The 20,206-nt window shown below is 38.1% G+C and overlaps 1 protein-coding gene across 1 annotated transcript in view; it reads right to left on the reverse strand.

Moving 5' to 3' along the window:
• Window positions 1–20,206, reverse strand: part of CCDC102B (coiled-coil domain containing 102B) — a 227,602-nt gene that overhangs the window by 153,562 nt on the left and 53,834 nt on the right. The window contains exon 5 of the mRNA XM_055559652.1: window positions 17,751–17,960. Within this exon, the coding sequence (XP_055415627.1) occupies window positions 17,751–17,960 (210 nt within the window). The remainder of the gene's footprint in view (window positions 1–17,750; window positions 17,961–20,206) is intronic.

A 20,206-nucleotide genomic window follows, 5' to 3' on the forward strand; every position in this document is an offset into this window, starting at 1 on the left:
CTTCCTACTTCACCCCAAACCCCGTCTTTGGGATTTAACCTGAAACCAGTACACTGGAGCCGCATTTTGGCAGCATTAATAACCACACATGGATACAAAAGGGAATACTTGATGCTACAGCCTGGGGAAGTTCTGGCACATAATAGAGGCTCAGGAAACAAGAATAAAGAGATGGTATTCACACACAGAAGGGAGGATGCTTTGGAGTCAAGAGCACCATGAATAAAAACTGGAATGAGGACACAGCTTACCTGGGGCTCCGTTTCTTTTTCTGATTTGACGACAACCCCATCCCTCAGTGGAGGACTCAGTGAGTAGAGAAGAGCAATCCTGGAGATGCTCACTCAGAAGAGGGTTGGAGGGATGAGGAAAATGGAGACCCGCATCCTGGGTTCTTTTCAGCCCTCTCCTGCTCCTCCCTCCCAGTGCGGCTGGAGGGCAGTCTGCTGGGCATGGTGATGATTGTTAAAATCAAAAACAAATGGAGCCCAGCCTCGAAAATTCCCTGAGCAGACAAAATCAATTTAGTTACACAAACAAGCTGAATGCACCTTATTTGGCCAGATTACAACAACTAGGGTGATTTCTTGCTTATGCGCCTGGAAAGCCTAAGGAAAACTTAAAACTGTTTCCCTCAAATTGATACAAGGTAACCACTAACCAATTCCCCATCACTTAAGAAAACTCTAACAGTATAATCCACCTCAGTGAAGCATCAACTGTCACCTTCTCCTCACTTACATAAACTGTTTTTCAGATGGTAAAGAATCTGCCTGCCAATGCAGGAGACACGGGTTCGATCTCTGGGTTGGCAAGATCCCCTGGAGGATGGCATGGCAACCCACTCCAGTATGCTTGCCTGGAGAATCCCATGAACAGAGGAGGCTGGCGGGCTACAGTCCATGGGGTCTCATAGAGTCAAACATGACTTAGCGACTGAGCATGCATGCCTCAGAATATTCTGAAGCTCCATCCGTACTGGTTTGAGGGCTCTTGGTTCATGAACAGTCTCTGGTCTGCATACAGTATTAAGCTTTTACTAATTACTACCTTGGTGATGCATGGGTTTTCTTCTGCTATTACTAGACTTTTGGCCTGATACGTAGTTACACTTTTGCAAATGAGCTCTGCACTGAGCAGAGGGGGCAAAGTCTCCTTCTGAGGTTATTCACTACTTTATACTTTATAGAAGAAGTATCTCTTCAAGTGAAAAGAACGTCAGCTTGAGGAAACCTTGGATGTCTGGGCCACTGTGATAGGAGGAGACCACGGAAGGGCCTCCAGGATAAAGGAGTAGGAGGGCTCGTTGCCTGTCAAGTCAGGCCTCCCTTCTGGGGTCTACCACCTGGCTGTACACTAACTAGAACCCTTCGGTGGAGGAGGGGTGCTTTAAAAAAAAAAAAAGATTGACTGGATTGAGCTCATGACGATCTGGGGAGTGGTATCTGAAACTTAATAACTCCTCCAAGTGAGGTTCATATGAAGCTAGGGCTGAAGAGCAATGGGATGCAAGGCACTTCTCGGAGAGGCCATGGGTGCGTGGAGGGTGGGAGGACCTAACAGAATGCTTATCTGTGGCAGGATCAGAGAACTGTCACGTGGGGACATTTGTTCTCCCTCATTTTTCCATTCTGAGTGCTGCCGCTGTCCCAGTCGCTCCTAATGTGTGGTCTTCAGACCAGCAACATCAGCGCCACCTGGGCCCTTGTTAAAAACACAAATCCAGTACTCAAGCCCCACTACAGACCCGAGCAATCAGCAAGCCTGCGGATGGGGACTAGTAATCTGGGTTTCAGGGGCTTTCCCGGTGGCTCAGTGATAAAGGATCTACCGGCAATGCAGGAGTCGCAGGAGATGCAGTTTCGATCCCTGGGTCAGAAAGATTCCCTGGAGAAAGAAATGGCAACTGACTCCAGTATTCTTGCCTGGAGAATTCCACAGACAGAGGAGTCTGGAGGGCTAAAGGGTCTCAGAGAGCCAGACAGGACTGAAGCAACTTAGCATGCACACACGCACAATCTGGGTTTTAATTAGCCCTCTGGGTGCTTCTGCAAGGAGATCCAACCAGTCAATCCTAAAGGAAATCAGTCCTGAATATCCGTTGGAAGGACTGATGCTGAAGCTGAAACTCCAACAGTTTGGCCACCTGATACGTAGAGTTGACTCATTGGAAAAGACTCTGATGCTGGGAAAAACTGAGGGCAGGAGGAGAAGGGGATGACAGAGGATGAGATGGTTGGATAGCATCACCGACGTGATGGACATGAGTTTGAGTAAACTCCAGGAGTTGGTGATGGACAGGGAAGCACGGTGTTTGGCAGTCCATGGGGTCTCAAAGAGTTGGACAGGACTAAGTGACTGAACTGAACTGAACTGGGTGCTTCTGGGCATCACTAAAACCTGAGAATCACTGGCCATAAGTAAGAGGTTGAAACAACCCAGCCAGGTTAAGGGGGAACAGGGTCAAGAGAAGAATTCATTTCTGCGGGGCTTGGCCAGAGCTCACAGGTAGGTAAAACCCAGTGCGAGCTAACAGGTAACAGCAGCGGGACTTAACACTGGAGACCAAAGTGGGGGCCTGGTGGATAAGAGTCAGTGGATCTACCTGCATCCTCTTGCATGAAAATGTCCTTTTGCGTGAAAAGCTGTGGATCCAACATGTTTTGCTGTTTTCCTATTGTTGATGTTGTTTAGTCGCTAAGTTGTGTCTGATTCTGCTATGCCAGGGACTGTAGCCTGCCAGGCTCCTCTGTCCATGGGACCTCCCAGGCAAGAATACTGGAGTGGGTTGCCATTTCCTTCCCCGGGGGATATTCCTGACCCAGGGATCAAACTCACATCTCCTGCCTTGGCAGGCAGACTCTTTAGAACTGAGCCACCTGGGAAGCCCTTACTGTTGTTGATATCGCCAACCAAATCTGCTATATAAGGAAAAACAGGAATGAGTCAGTAGAAATAGAGAAATCTGATAAGTGTTGGGGAGAAGGAGGGAGAGGAGGGCAGAGACGGTATCAGAAGTTATAAGACTAACTTTAGTAAAGTAGGAAGCTCAATAATTTCACTCCTAGGAGAGCTCCCTGATGGTTATGCCACCGACAGCAGTAAACATGGCAGAAAACGAGCACGTCATGAAGCCAGCTCCGCACAAACAGCAAGGTTTGCTGATGAGCCCTTGTCATGGTCAGTAATTTGAAAGCCTCCCCCTGGAAACCACGTATTCATTACTATGAATCCATCCACAGCACATGCAGGCAAGTCAGGTCCCCAGAAGCCATGGACTCTGTGTTGGTGGCTACTCATGTGTGATATCATTTTCCAGGTAATATAAACACAGCAAGCTTAATGCGGTTCCGTTATCAAGGTTGCTCCCAGCTCTTTAATTTCTAGTTCACAGGAAAGCAACATGATTCAAATAATGCTTCCCCCACCCCCCATCATCAGTGCAAACCTGCCTTTCAATACAGGTTCCTTTATTTATTGACTGTGTTACTTAACCTCACAAGATGTCAAGAGTAAAAGGAGAATGATAAGAAAAGCACCTATCAACAGATTTTATACGATGTCATGCTTGTACCATATCTAGCTCAAGGCATGGTACATTCTGTGTGCTCAATTAGTAGAAGCTGTGTTCTGTATATTATTTTAGCATCATGTACACTTTGTGTAGTTTACAGAGGTATTACAGAGAGGTGCATCCCAGCCCCGGCAGAGCGTCACATTCAAGGGGAAAGTCGTAGTACCACATGGTCCCTCTTGTTGCTGTAACAAATTTAACACACTTAGAGGTTTAAACCACACAAATACATCACCTTAGAATTGTAGACAGCAGAAGTTTGACAGGGATCTTATTTGGCTAAAACCTCCACTTTGAACTTCAAACCTCCAGAACTATCAGAGAATAAATTTCTGATGTTTGAGCAACCAGGCTTGTGATGATTTGTTATGATCACCCTAGAAAATGAATGTAGTCTTCTCCTTGGGAATCCTATTACTTCCAGCTACCTTTCATGAAGTTGAGGTTCCTCCTCATAGAGAATACACACTGACTCGTGCATTTGTAAGTTATTATCCGTATTACTATAATGCTTTTCCCTTTTCTGTTTATATACAGCACACACTTGAGAGCTAGAAGCCAAATATCACTTGTGGATCCTAATTCCCTGATTTTTCTTGAAATAGAAGAGTTTTTCTTTAACTTACTTAAACTACATTTTCCTTAAAAAAAGGTTTCTTGTAAAGACAATATTTGCTATTAATATTGCAATGGTTTTAATTTATTGGGAAATAAAATTTGAATTATGCAATTTTATTGGGAACTCAAGTCATTCTTACATGAAGAAGAAAATTCCTTGACCCAAATAATTGAAAATCCCAGGGACATCTTTTTAAGTGTGGTGACCTCTGTTCCAGGCTGGAAGCAGGAAGACACCCATCTCCTCCTGGGTTAGGGTGAATCCTGACAGTAAGATGCTTGGGGCAGGAGGGGAGGCCACTTTCTTATTTTAATTATTTTGAAATTAATTTTTTTTTTGGTCTTGCTCCACAGCCCACTCCAGTGTTCTTGCCTGGAGAATCCCAGGGACGGGGAGCCTGGTGGGCTGCCGTCTATGGGGTCGCACAGAGTCGGACACGACTGCAGTGAATTAGCCGCAGCAGCAGCCACGGCATGTAGGATTTTAGTTTCCCAACCAGGGATTGAACCTGTGCCTCCTGCAGTGGAAGCACTGAGTCTTAACCACTGGACCACCAAGCAAGTCCCCCAAGGACACTTTAATGCAGACCACGCTGAAGCCAGAAGCTCAGTGTGCCTCCTGGGCAGGTCCCTCTTCCAGCTCCTGCTCTGTCTTTCCCAGGTAGCTCCATGTGATGGTAAGATGCCTTTTACAGCTCTAAATCTACATTTTCTCGGGTCTAATTTTAACAGACAAGAAAATGTGTCTCTCTGAAAAATCTAAGCATCATTACACTTAATCGTCTCTGACATGGTTATTTGTTCATCCTAGTGTGTGTGCCCAGGAAACATAAATATTTTAATTAGCTAAACATGAATCATCTACTCAACCTGGAGGAAGAAGGGATGTAAGTCCTAATCTCAGGTTTGGGGATGGAGTTGAACCTAGTGAAAAATCAATGCATGTTCTAAGTATAAGCCGGTGAATAGAGATTGTTTACTCGCTAGATTTTATTTGACTCTTTGGGACCTCACGGACTGTAGCCCACAAGGCCCCTCTGTCTTTGGGATTTCGTAGGCAAGAATACTGGAGTGGGTTGCCATTTCCTTCTCCGGGAGATCTTCCCGACCCAGGGATCAAAACTGTGTCTCCTGCATTGGCAGGTGGTTTCTTTACCACAGAGCTATCGGGCAAGCCCAAATAGAGGTGAGAGGCCCCAAAATACCAACCACCCCCGAGGCTTTAGAAAACAGAATGGGTGCTGAATCTCCAAATGTATTTAAGTTTGTAATTTTTGCTTTGATAAAACAGAGATTTATATGTACATTTTATATCTTCTGATCTCAGATGACTGTATCATTCATTATGTTAATAAAAAAATTAGGAACTTCCTAATTGTCTTTATCATCTTAGATTTATTAATACTTGGCCTACCACAATGTCGTATGCATATGTGACGATTTCTTGTGTATATGTAGCTCTGCATGTCTGTGTATATAGAGAGGGGACAATGTAATATGCGGTTCCATACTGTGAGTGTGGCAAAGAAAAGCATCGCACATTCTTACAAACTAAGTGTCACCCTGTCCATGTTCTACTTGAGATTTATCTTCAGGTTGTATACCAATAAAAACTGTATTTCCAGAGTAAGGCAAACACTGACTGTACTTTAGGATGTTTAGAATAAAAATAGATGAGGATTCAGAGCAAAACATAGCCATTCTTAGGTAAAGAAATAATCGACAAGTATTTTGCAGAGCATGCTCACAGAAAGCTTTCAAAATACTCATTTGACACAGGCTTAATAACTCAAGAAGCTATGTTATATCATTATCATACTCCAAGAATAATCTGAATTGATGAAGAAAGTCCCTAAAACAACCCAGAACGGTGCTCTAATTTCAGGGCTGGTATATTTACACAGAGGAACAACGGGATCTAAGGGTAAAGTAACTTGAAAAGGTCATAAAATGACAGTTTGTTAGCTGCACCAGCGAAGTATAACTGCCAGCTCCTCCAAGGGGAGCACTTAGGAGCTTAATTTAGGAAATCCCACGACCCTTTTTTTGTGCTTGCCCTCCACTTTCACAGCATGTGAACTCAGCTGAGCTCGTCTCCTCCCTACACTCACCAGCCTTCCCTGAAATTCTATCACCCAATCAGGGACCTGGGAGGGAGCAGACACGAATTGTAGAGCCTCAGAGCCTCAAGTTTTCTTCCAAGTTTCTTCCAAGTTCAAGTCATCAGCTTTCTTTGGGAAAAGATTCCTCAAATCCAGCACTCTTCCCCTACCCCTGAGACAAAATGATCTCAGGAAAGAACATCCATAGTCTTCAAGGAACTTGTTTCCCCCCAAAGGTATGAACTTTACAAGTAGCCAAGGAGCTCTTGCCCTTCTTCACTTGGTGTGGAATGCTCTCATATCACTCTTCAGGTAACCGTCTCCTATCATCTTTCTCATCTCCATCTGAATCATCATTTCCCAGGAAGAAGCAATGACATGCATTCACTAATTTGCAGCATTAAACAGAGATGCTGATTCATCCCTGAAGATGTCTTTGTTGAGGATTTGACTTCACTGTAGTTTTCAGGACAGCTGTAGCAGCTGTACGTTGTGTGTCTTGCCACCCTTAAATCCCCATCTAGGCTGTGTCTGTCTGAAACATACAATAGATGATGATACCTACATTTTTTTCCCAGACTCCTAGTTCTTCCTCTTGAAATCTCAAACATTTGTACTTTCCTAAAACTCTTGTAGCTAGAGCTTCAGATTCAGATGCTAGAAAAGAGATGCCTTCAAGCCAGACTTGAATTTGGAGTTGATTTGTGCAGAGAGAGGCAACAGAAGTTACAAGACTGGCAGGCCCGGTCCTCTGGGAAGTCCTCTGACTTCCTATCCCAGCTTGTAGCTAAGTGAGTGATCCCGGAGGTGGAGGATGAAACAGGGACATCCAACCCTGATCAGAATCCTCCTGATGCCTTTCCAGCAGTGGGGATGGGAAACCAGTTTTCTAGTTATGTCTGTTGCATGGTGGTCTACAAGGAGTCTTTCCTATACATTCATCGCAGAGTCTGCTTCCTCAATCTTTCAAAATCATCTGATTCCTTGCATTATATACTTTTCTGTTATTTAATCTATTTTCTGAAACCTACAGTCAAACTCTGAGTGACACAGTATCTGGTAAATGTCTATTGAGCAAATCAATAGACTAATGAAATGGTAGATGCTACCTGACTTACAATGAAATATACCTATACTAGATGAGATGAGATAATCTGGACCTTTTATAAAGTCATGTCTTAATATTCCTCTTTTATTCTTTATAAATTATGTTTCAAACACATGAAATAAGTAGTAAGATGGATTACAACATTTGAAACTCATAGTCCCCACATCATAGAAAAAGCTGAAAAATTTTAAACTCATTTTTAAAAATTCTTCATTTATAGTTTCCTTACAACCATTAAAACTAAAAGCAGACTGGAGCTGATTTTTTTCTTAAAATGGATTACATGCTAATAAGCAAAAAGTGAATAAGACAAATCTAATAAGAAGAATGAATGAAAGGAATATTTCTATATGGTATGAGTTAGGCTAATAAGCAGTAACTCATTCAAATATAAAGACTAGAAAGCAATAAAACTCAGATAATTATCTGAAGAGTAGGACACATTTGGGTTTTAAAAATTTGTAGATCTGAATTTTTTTCTTTTCCTATATTGTGTATAGATCCAAATGATAGGTCTAATTATAAGATGCTTGTTACTATCACTTAAAAAAAAGCAAACACTCCAGCTACACTCCTTTCCCAGCCATCGTGCCAAATAAAGTTGCTTTGGGGAGAAACTGAATTAATTCTATCTGTCTTAAAGTAGGATAATTAATTTCAACTGGCTTAAGGTAAAATCATTCTTCTAATACAGACTCTGCCACCTAATTATTTCTCCATATGCTACTGCTCTCCTACACCAGCCTCAGCCTGGCACGGTGGGCCTCTCTCAGGTCTCTGCCCGTCCCCCACACTGTCAAGGACACGACGCTGAAACAGCCACTAGCCAGCCTCCAGTGCAAAGAGAATCAGGTTGTCAAGCAGTGGCGCAGTAGATCAGAAAACAAATTTCATTTGTGATGTTTATTTCAATTAACCATAACGTGTCTAAAATGTCCTTGAAAATAAATAGTTTAAAATTACCATTAACAGGAGATATTTATCCTAATCGCCTTCCTTCCTAAAGTTATACACATACATACATACACATAAATACACACACTCTTGCACACACACATACATTTCAATAATGCTATATCAGAAACAATCTGAAGTCATTTACAGTTATTACAAAGAATCTTGGGAACATTGATGTTAATGGTGATTTTCCAAATCTTACTGCACATAAAAATCACCTATTTATTGTTTTAAAATATATACATTTCTAGTTCCCAAGTCATATGCCTATTAATTCAGGATTTTTATTTTCAGACAGCACCCTATCTGGTACAGATAGGATCAGGATCCAACGTTAAGAAACACTGCTCTAGGAGATCAGAACATCTAATCTATTTTTAAATTCCTTCTTTTCACCATGTAAATTCTACCAAGCATACATAGAGTAACAAGCTTTCAGAATAATAGAAAAGAAGTAAATGTGAAATATGAATGTGATATGTAATTATTGCTTCTTGATTGATTTCCTATTCACTGCACTGAAATAGAACCACCCATACAAAAGAAAAAAAAGGAACTATGTAAAGGAAAATTAATCAAAACTAGTTTAAAAGCAAAGAAATGATTCTTGTTAGTTACTGATGTATTGGTGCTTCCTCTCCTCTTTTTTCCTAGAATTTAGAGAAAATTAGAAAAGCTGCCAAATGCTGTGGATATTTAAACACCATTAAATTAAGCATAATAAAATGATAGGGAAACAAAGTGATGGCCAGTGGCAGAGAAATATGAAATGAAAAACCTCTCAATTATGTCAACAACCATATTAAATTTAACTGTGTGAATTAAAAAGAAATAAATCCAGTAAGTGGAAAGAGTACACTAAATTGTACTAGGAGCCAATAGCTATTTTAGTAAAAAATAAACTGAAATTCCAAAGAAATATTATGTTGTCCTCATGAACCTGAATTAATGTCTTTATTTAAACCAGTAGCTAAATTTTCAAAAACATAACAGGATCAGGAATTTGGGTGTTGGAAGCATCTCAGGTATTTTTTCCAAACTTTTTTTATAAGGTTAAAAAAAACTAAACCACAAAGATTATTCCTCGACCAAAATCACTCAAATATTGAGCATAGACCCAGGATAAGAGTTTCATTCTTTCACTCGTTAATATTTGGTCCTATTTACCTGTTATATATGAGTTGAATCACACATTTAACAGTTACCACTTTCATTGAATAATAATGCAACATGCTCTCTGGAGCCTCTTTCATAAGGACAATAATTCTTTTCATGAGGGCTCTGCCCTCAGACCTAATCATCTCCCAAAGGCCCCACTTCCAACACCATCACATCAGAATTTAGGTTTTTATGTATGGATTTTGGAGAAACACAAATATTCAACAGATCTCAATATTTCCACAAGTCATCTATAGATTCAATGGAGTCCCTATCAAAATCCTTATGGCATTTTTTGCAGAAATGGAAAAGCTCATCCTCAAATTCATAAAGAATTCAATTTTCCTTGAATATACAAAATGATGTTGAAAAAGCAGAACAAAATTGGAGAAATCACATTTCCTGATTTTGAAACTTGCTATAAGGTGAATTCTCTGATATAATGGTAAACTTGTAAACCAATGGAATAGAAGTGAAAATCCAGAAAATAAACCCATACATTTATTAACAACTGATTTTCAACAGAAATGTCAAGACTATTCAATAGGGAAAAAACAGTCTGTTAGACAAGTTGTGCTGAGGTAACTGGAAATACATATGTAAAACAAATAAGTAGGACCCCTACCTTACAACCATATATAAAAATTAGCTCAGATGAAATCAATGATCTAAACATAACATGTAAAATTATAAAAGTCTTAGAAGATGACATAGGAGTAAATTATCATAACCTTGATTTAGTGATAGATTCTTAGAAATTACACCTTAAAAGTATGAACAACAAAAGAAAAAATATACTGGCACTCATCAGAATTAAAAACTGCATGCAAAAAAAAAACTGCATACATCAGAAGACACTATCAAGAAAATGAAAAGATAAGCTAAAGACTGGCATAAAATGCTTGCAAATCAAATATCTGAGAAGGGTTTAATATCCACAATATACAAAAAGCTCTCACAACTCAACAACAAAAAGGCATGGGCTAATGGCCTAAATAGACAGTGAAGAGGAACTCAAAAGCCTCTTGATGAAAGTGAAAGAGGAGAGTGAAAAAGTTGGCTTAAAGCTCAACATTCAGAAAACGAAGATCATGGCATCTGGTCCCATCACTTCATGGGAAATAGATGGGGAAACAGTGGAAACAGTGTCAGACTTTATTTTGAGGGGCTCCAAAATCACTGCAGGTGGTGACTGCAGCCATGAAATTAAAAGACGCTTACTCTTTGGAAGGAAAGTTATGACCAACCTAGATAGCATATTCAAAAGCAGAGACATTTCTTTGCCAACAAAGGTCTGTCTAGTCAAGGCTATGGTTTTTCCAGTGGTCATGTATGGATGTGAGAGTTGGACTGTGAAGAAGGCTGAGTGCTGAAGAATTGATGCTTTTGGACTGTGGTGTTGGAGAAGACTCTTGAGAGTCCCTTGGACTGCAAGGAGATCCAACCAGTCCGTTCTGAAGGAGATCAGCCCTGCGATTTCTTTGGAAGGAATGTGCTAAAGCTGAAACTCCAGTACTTTGGCCACCTCATGCGAAGAGTTGACTCATTGGAAAAGACTCTGATGCTGGGAGGGATAGGGGGCAGGAGGAGAAGGGGACGACAGAGGATGAGATGTCTGGATGGCATCACTGACTCGATGGTCGTGAGTCTGAGTGAACTCCAGGAGTTGGTGATGGACAGGAAGGCCTGGCGTGCTGCGATTCATGGGGTTGCAAAGAGTCGGACGCGACTGAGCAACTGAACTGAACTGAACTGAAGAAAAGACAGAAGTAGCCAAGAAGCCCATGAAATATTTTCAACATTTCTAGTCATGAGGGAAATGCAAATCAAAACCATAACAAGATTTACCACTTCACACCCAGTAGAATGGATATAATTTTTAAAAGACAGAAACAAAACCAAAAAAAAACAAGTATCACTGAGGATACAGGGAAATAAGAATTCTCATATGTTGTACTGGAAAAGTTATGGCTCGGTCAATGTAAAAAAAACACTGTTGGTCTCTCCAAAGTTATATAATTACCATATGACCTAGAAATTCTACCCCTATCTATACCAAAAAGAATTGAAAACCAGTCCCCAAATAAATACATGTACATTCCTGTTCTTAATAGCTCTGTTCAAAAGAACCAAAAGATGGAAACAATCCAGGTACCCATCAGCCCATGACTGGATGAAAAAATTGTGGTATATCCATACAATCAAATACTCTACAGCCAACAAAGAAAGGAAGAAAGTGCTGATCCTTGCTGCACAGTTCAGGGACCTCGCAAACCTTATGTTAAAGAAGCCAGACACAAAAGGTTACATGTTGTATGATTCCATTCATATGAAATAGCCAGAACAGGTAAATCCATGGAGACAGAAAGGAAATCTGTGGTTTCCAGCATCTTGGGAGAAATTCTTATATAATGCTTACTGGATTTCCTTTGGGAATGATGAAAATGTTTTAGAATCAGAAGTGGTTGTACAACATCGTGAATTTATCAAATGCCACTAAGATATTCACTTTAAAACAGTTTTCAGGGCATCCCTGGCAATCCAGTGGTTGGGACTTCGCCTTCCAATACAGAGGGTGCTGGTTCATCCCTGGTAGGGAGCTAGGATCCCACATGCCTTGTTGCTGATAAACCAAAAATGGTTAAAGCAGAGACAATATTGTAACAAATACAATGAAGACTTCAAAAAAATGGTTAGCTTCATGTACTGTGATTTCACTACGAGAAAGAAAAAAAAATTGGGAATGTCTCAGCTCTATTAAAGCTATTTGAGTTTTCCTCTAGTCTTATAGCTTTATTTTTAATTTGGTTTTTAATTTTAAGAAATATTATAACCATAGCATTTTGTCATTTTAAATAAGAAGCTACATATTATTTTTATCACTTTTTAAAATCAAACTAATATATAAATCAACTGATAACAGCTATGGGAACTGCCAATCATTTTATAATAATACAGCAGATTATTAGTAGTATGCCAATCATATAAAATACAAAATGAGATACAATTTCATATCTGAATATCACAACCTATAAAATTTCATGAAGTTCTAATTCTGTAAAATATAAGTGACCTAAAGAGTCAAAATTTGCATCTTCATTTTAATTGGTTATGGGATAAATGTTATTTATCTGATACATAAAAAGGAGGTTTTAGAGGCTGATAAAAGATCCCATTAACCCTACAGACTTTGTTGGCTCTCACATTTGCCTTGTAATAGAATAAAAGAGGATGAGAACTGAAGATAAATGAAAATATATAGTAAAATTTAAATAATGAAAATCAAAGCATAAACACACACATTCATTTAATGATCTGCTACACATTTGTGAGGATGTGCCAAACACATGGACTGAGACTTAATATTCATGATTTTAATTTCACAAGACATGACAGTATTTGGTGTTTTAGTAAGAGAAAGTAGAACTCCACATGCAAATAATTTATTCCCAGAAATGCTGCTTCATGCATATAAAATCTTATGTGTGCACTTTTGCTCCAGTAGAGAATCACAAAAGGGGAAGAAAACTAATACTTCTAGTTTAGAATTAGTTTTGCAGAAATCAATTCACTGTGGGTGTGTGCACATATGTGTGTGTGCCTGCATGTGTGTGTGTATTTGAGTGGAGGTGAAAGCAACCATATTATATTAAAGTAAATGCCACCCTATTTTGCAGTATATTGATTTATTTCAATTCAGTGGGGCACTTTCAGTAGATATCATCCTTATGATATTTGTAAGTGGTACTTAAGTATCTTTATTTCTGCTAACTTCAGAATTTCTTAGGCAAAAGGACATTGTTTTGCTCAATCTACATAATTCCATTCACCTTTGTTAAAATGTACACAAAACCGTGGATGTGTTTTTCAGTTTCATGAGAAAATAATTTATTTTGAAGAATGTCTTCTGTACCCTAGGGTTTAATAGTGTGGTATACATGCTATTCTTCAAAATAAATTATTTTCATTTTTATTAATAAGATATAGCATATTTAACGTATTTTTTAATATTTTTCCATATGTCTAAACGTCTCTATAGTTATATAAGTATTTACACTTGATCTTAGCCAAAAGGTTGAGAAGCGATACAGTTATATAAGTATATACTAATAACAATTTTAAAAGTTGAAATTTCTAGTGTATCTCAGAGCAAAGCAGAGTAAGAACAGCTAAAGAAAAACATAAGAAGATAATATAATAAATCTAATAACATCAAATTATAGTGTTCTATATTTATTACTCTAACAGCAAAAGAATAGGTATAATTATTGTTTATTCTTAAATGATTCAAGAAATTTATGAGTAAAAGAAGGCTTTGGAAGAATGATAATGAATGGAGGAAAGTTAAAGTTAAGAGAGCTGCCTGCTACACCACTAAATGGAAATAATACCTTTCTGAAGACAAAGTTGCTAAACAAAATATACATAGTGCCAATTCTGTTCAAAGAACAGACACTTTCAGTAAAGTAAATTCATTAGGAATTGACTTTGATGGCCTTTCCACTTTGGGATTAATTCATCATTTTCCTGAGACACATCAATTACCACTCTGTCACATTAACTTTCTGAGAATGACCCTGTATGTGACCTGAATGAAGGGAATCAGTTGCCAGAATGATTTAAGAAAACAGGCTTCCAAAGCGCTTCATGAGAGGCATGTCGACGAGCCATGGGGCCCTGCTCAGTAGAATACTGGCCACTTTTTCCAATGATGTCTCACTTGAAAAAGTATGGTTTGCAATGGAAAATACATATACTGCACATCAAGAGAATTAAAGCTTCACAAGCACAGAAATCTCTGCCATTAACTGAAGAAACCACATGAGCCCTACAGGGTAGTCTATTTTCTAACATTGTTAGGAATTGCAATTCTACTTTTCTCCGTTACAGCAAAATCATGACATATTTTGATAAATATCAAGTAACACGTTCTTGTTTCCTCTTCGGTTGTTTTGTTATGTTTTATCACGTTACGGTGGTCACAAACCCCACTTTTCCTTTCCTTTCCTTTCTTTTTTTAATTTTTTTAATTTTATTTTATTTTTAAACTTTACAAAATTGTATTAGTTTTGTCAAATATTCTCTGTCCTGAAGTTCAAAGAAGCGAACAGAGGGAGAAGCAGGACAGGTAAGAACTCAGAAAGGGATTCGAATTAGTGAACCTTACAGCTGTTTATTTGGCTTTTTTTCTTTTCACCGAACCTTGGGAAAGATGGTCCTTTCTAACACCATTCTCCAGCTAGGGTTTTATCATTCTAAAGGGATCTGCGGCTTTCAGTGTCTGCAGGCTGTTGTACACACAACCATGTACTTTCTAGATAACCCACAGCAATGCATGTAATTCTCATCCATAGAGATGCAGACTAATTTTGCCTAGTGGAAGTGCAATCTATGTCTTTATCCCTTGTGGGAAAAAAAAAATCCGTTTTGCATCTGATAACCAAATTCATTTATGCATTCTGGTTGCCCATTTGTCTATTTCTTAGATCCTTCATTCAACTGGCTATATCATCTTACTGGTTGATTCAGGAGTGGATGGATGAAATAAAACCTTTCACATGTGTTCATTTTATGTTTGTATGAGATTTATGAGTTTAACATTTTATATGCCAGCATCCATTTCCTCATCTTATTCATATACAGTATTTTTATGCATTTAGATATATGCTAATTCTATAGGGCACTTATATATAAATGTATATATACATATATATACAAACATGTTATTCCTATATGGTACTGATGCACATAATTTTACACATACAGATTAGTTTTATTGAAATAATGTTAAAACCACAGTTTGGATTTGTGTTATAATAACATCTACACGATTTCCTGGACTTTGGCTTGTTCTGTATGAAGCTTTGATTCATTTGATATTGAGAGACATCCGAACCTTGATATTTTGATCTGTAAAGATTTCTGTGGCCCCAGGGATTATGACCTGCAGCTGCTCCACGACAGGTAATTGTTTTGGTGTAAGTGCATGCGTGCTAAGTCGCTCACTCCTGTCTGACTCTTTGCAACCCTATGGACCATTGCCTGCCTGGTTCCACTGTCCATAGGATTTCCCAGGCAAGAAGACTCGAGGAGGTTGCCCGTGTCCTCCTCCAGGGGAACTTCCCCACCCAGGGATTGAACCTAAGTCTCTTATGTTTCCGGTGTTGGCAGATGGGTTCTTTACCACTGGTGCCACCTAGGACATCTTTAGTTTAATTAGTGAGTCTGAATTCTTAATGAAGAAGGTTAAAAAAAAATTCACTAACACCTCCTCCCAGCCATCAAAATGATATACACTGAAGGAATAGCCTTGCAATTGATGAGCACACCCAACGAGTTGTTCAGATCTTCCAAAATCTTCCTGGTTTCCAAGCTCTGTCTACTTCTAAACCAAAGAACTACATTGGTCCCAAGAGCCCAGATCTAAACTCAGAGTGGTCTGCTAACATGGTAAGGCACATTGGCATATATACCAGCTCCAAGGGCTTCCCCAGTGGTTCAGTGGTAAAATCCGCCTGCAAAGCAGGAGGTACAGGAGACATGGGTTTGATCTCTAGGTCAGGAAGATCCCTGCATGAAAGCATGGCAACCCACTCCAGTATTCTTGCCTGGAGAATCCCATGGACAGAGGAACCTGGATACAGTCCACAGGGTCGCAAAAAGTTGGACAAGACAAGCGACTGAGCATGCATGCACACACCAGCTCCAAACAGGCCCCAATCAGCCCTCATATTTCCTAACTGACACAGTTTATGCTATAACAGCTGGATATAACCAGAAAGGCATCAAAGTGGGATAGAATGAAGTACTTCTTCTTTCATGTTCCCGTTCCACTTTGCTCTTAGCCATCATCACAATGTATTATTGATAACAATGGATGTGTAATATCTTCCCAGACACACACTAAGCCCACGCTGGGCAAGGATAATGATTCAGTCATTTTCACATCACCAGCATCCAGAGCAGTGACTGGCGCAGGGTATAATACAAATAAGTGCTCGCTCTGTTCAGTGAATCAAAGGGAAACAGATATTTTGATGATCAAAACTTGCCCTGTAATTGAAATAATTCTGTGCTTTCGTGAGTGGCAAGCTGCAAAACATTCTCTACAGATTTATCCATTGTGTATATGTCAGAAGCATATACCATTACTGACGGTTTATGAATCTGTACAATAGAAAATTATGATCACTGACTATAACATTTAACTTTAGATATCTGCATCACCAAGTCATGAGACACTAACCCAATTTAATCTTATATTTGCAATAAATCCCTAAAATCACAAAGAATAAAGAAAAGTAATATGGAATTCAATTTTTCTGCCCATTTAGCTTTTACAGCTGATATGAATATGAACTACTGATATGACTCAAAAAATATGAACTTTTCAAACTCATTTTTAACTCATTGGTAAAGGAACTGAGTGAAAAAGATAGAACAATGCATTAAGGTACCATAGCTACTTTCATGGGAGAAACAGGAACAAGCTGTGTGTGTTTTGCAACATATTGACACTAACACATATACATTACATCTGCCACTGAGAGTGTTTTAAAAATCTAAAAGCCATGTATCAAAAAAATTACATCCATAGCAGTAAATATGTCTATTGGCTTTAGGACAAAATTCCAAAGCAAGCTAACTTTCCCAAAGTCAAAATTTGACTGTAATTCAGGTTTTAACATTTATGTCATAGCCTATAAAGGTTATTTGTAACATGATGTGTTTAATTGACTTAAAAATAATTTTTCTGAGACTAAAAAGAAATCAAAGAGGAATAAACCAGATACGTTTAAATGTTTATGTGGATATTTACCTTACACCAAAAAATCCTAATTGTATAGTTGCCCAAACTGATGGGGGAAAATACTCACTGAAAAATAAGATCAACTGCTTGGATAACTGAGACAAAACTATGACAGGAAACCAAACACACAGAGGTCCTTTCCGGACTTCATGCTTTTCTTCCTTTTGGAAAAGCTTGAAACTCTCAGATTTGTCATACTCTAACGTGTTCACACAAAATTTGTCAGGCTCTCTTTTCCTATGCATGAATAACATTTTAGATACATTTTATACTACCATGGGAAAAGATCAAACTATCAGATATGAGGTAGTACAAAAAAATGTATTCAGGCTTGAAGTTGTGAAAGTTAAGGCGGTACCCACCAGTCCTCAGGGCAGAAATACAAAGGAAGTGAGGACATTTGCTTCCAAAGAGCTCCCATACCTTGTTTTTTTCCTGTAGTTCAACTCCTGATGTCTTGAAATCAGGACCTTCCGAGTTTTCACTTAATCTATTTCTCCTGTGCAGGAGTTCTTCCATTTCTTTCACCTGGACCTTTAACCTTCTATTTTCTCTCTCCAGTCCTTGTTTTTCCTTTTCAAGTAGCTCCCTCTTGTCCCACTCAGATGTATTTTCAGCCTGCAATCTCTCTAGCTAAACACAGAAAACACAGAAAAGCAACATGTAGCATTTGCAATTGCCAAAGTAAATGTGTCCATTTACACATTAAGTTTTCTATTTTTTGGCCACATCCAAGGCATGCAGGAAGTTAGTTCCTCGACCAGGGATTGAACCTGTGCCCCCTGCAGTGAAAGTGTGATGTTTTAACCACTGAACCACCAGGGAAATCTCTACACAATTTTTAAAAAGAGAACTCTATTTGTCTGAAAGTTGAAAAAAACACAAAAGCCCTAAGATCAGATCATGTGCTAGATAAATTTACCTTTTCTCTTGGTTCATGGGACTATTTCTAGAACCAAACAGACCATATTTGTCAATTAAGTATATTAAGTGAGACATTGATGATATTTTGCCATCAATCTCCACTCAGCTGATGAGAATTTATCAGTTGAGAAGGAACAAAATCATTCCTTGGGCAATTTTGGTTGGATGGATATAGTTCATATATTCATTCACTCATTCACTTATTTACTATACCTTTCAACTTCCAGGCACTATGTTAGTAATTGCAAATATAGACAAGTGAATGTAATAAAATATCATAAATGCCATGATTAAAATACTGCACAATATAGTCAAACTTGCCTGAATGAATGGCTTATTTGATTTTCAGGGAATGGAGGTTGGCAACATGATTAAAATCAGAGGTATTTTAAAACAATTTGTTATGGGATCGAGGTTGAAAATTACTTGTTTTTACATTGTTAGTTTTAAATGGCTTAATAGCAAAGTGTTGAATAGTATTGCATTATTATAAAGTAGTTTCCATGACTTTAAATTTTCAAAGAGAAATCAACATTAAGAAAATGTTAGACTTCAATAATATATTTGGAAATTAATTTTGATTAAAAAGTCTAAAAACTGCTTTTTCATACACACATAATTGTGCCATTATTGTAGAAAATGTTCTGTTCCCAAATCTAAGTGAGGCTCTGGTTTCTGAAAAAAACAGGGAACTAAAATTACATTCTTGGCACTAGACCTTCTCTATCAATTAAACATAATAAACTAAGGGATCAAATTTTAGATGACGTGATTTGACATTTGGGGTGCCTGTTTGGGATATGAGGTGAAAACGGTATTTCACAATCCAATTTAGAACATGACATGATTTTAATTATTAAGATTAATGCTTAAACTTTTTGACTAGCATCACATCACTTATCAGAATGAAAATAATAAAGTCGTAATAAAAAGTCATCAACTTAGTGATGAAAAATTAATTTTATGAGAATAAATGTATTCTTGGTCAAGGACAAACAGGATGCTATGTCAAGTCTTTGTAAAACTTTAGGCATTTAAAAGACATTGCTGAATTTGAATTTATACCTAATAACAGATAACAAGTAGAAATAGAATGTTAAATAAATAATAGATGGCTTGAATGAAAAAAATCTAAATTTAAAAAGTTGAAGAAAGGAATTATATTAATGGCAATAACAACAAAACTTAAATAATGTTGTGTTATTATTTACTATTTGAAGGTTTTTATTGACATACCAATTATCTGATAAATTTAGGCATATAATAAACATCAAAAAAGTATGGGTTTGTGAAAACTGGATCATAAATTTTATTAGCAATTTTATTTTTTATTTCATCTTTAAAGATTCTTTCTTGTCAGATTATTCTTTTCTAAGAATCATACAAAATCTACTACCTTAAAAGTCATTCAATTAAATCTGAGTTAAAAGGATGAAGGAAATATCAGGTATTACTTTAAGCTTTCAGAGTATTTTGTAAGCAGTTCTAAAAACTGATCAATTTGAAATGGAATTCTATTGATTCACTTCCAATGATCAACAGAAAAATTCTAAAACATTTTAATTCTAACTGTATAACACTATGAATTTTAACTAATAGTGAAAGTGTTAGTCTCTTAGTTATGTCCAACTCTTTGCAACCCCATGGACTATAGCCCACTGGGCTCCTCTGTCCATGGAATTCTCCAGGCAAGAATACTGGAGTAGGTAACCATTCCCATCTCCAGGGGATCTTCCCAGCCCAGGGACTGAACCTGGATCCCCTGCATTGTAGGCAGATTCTGTACCATCTGAACAGCCAGGGAAGGAGAATCAAGCTAAAAGTATCTCAATAAAAGGAAGTAGGAGATGGATTTGAATATTCTAAGAGCCAAGAGTCCAATCATGACATATTAAGAGCTTAGAAGAGTAGGTATGAAAGCAAGTTAAACAAGCAGATACTTACACTTAGAAATA

The sequence above is a fragment of the Bubalus kerabau genome, chromosome 21, assembly GCF_029407905.1.
Source record: "Bubalus kerabau isolate K-KA32 ecotype Philippines breed swamp buffalo chromosome 21, PCC_UOA_SB_1v2, whole genome shotgun sequence".
NCBI lineage: Eukaryota > Metazoa > Chordata > Mammalia > Artiodactyla > Bovidae > Bubalus > Bubalus kerabau.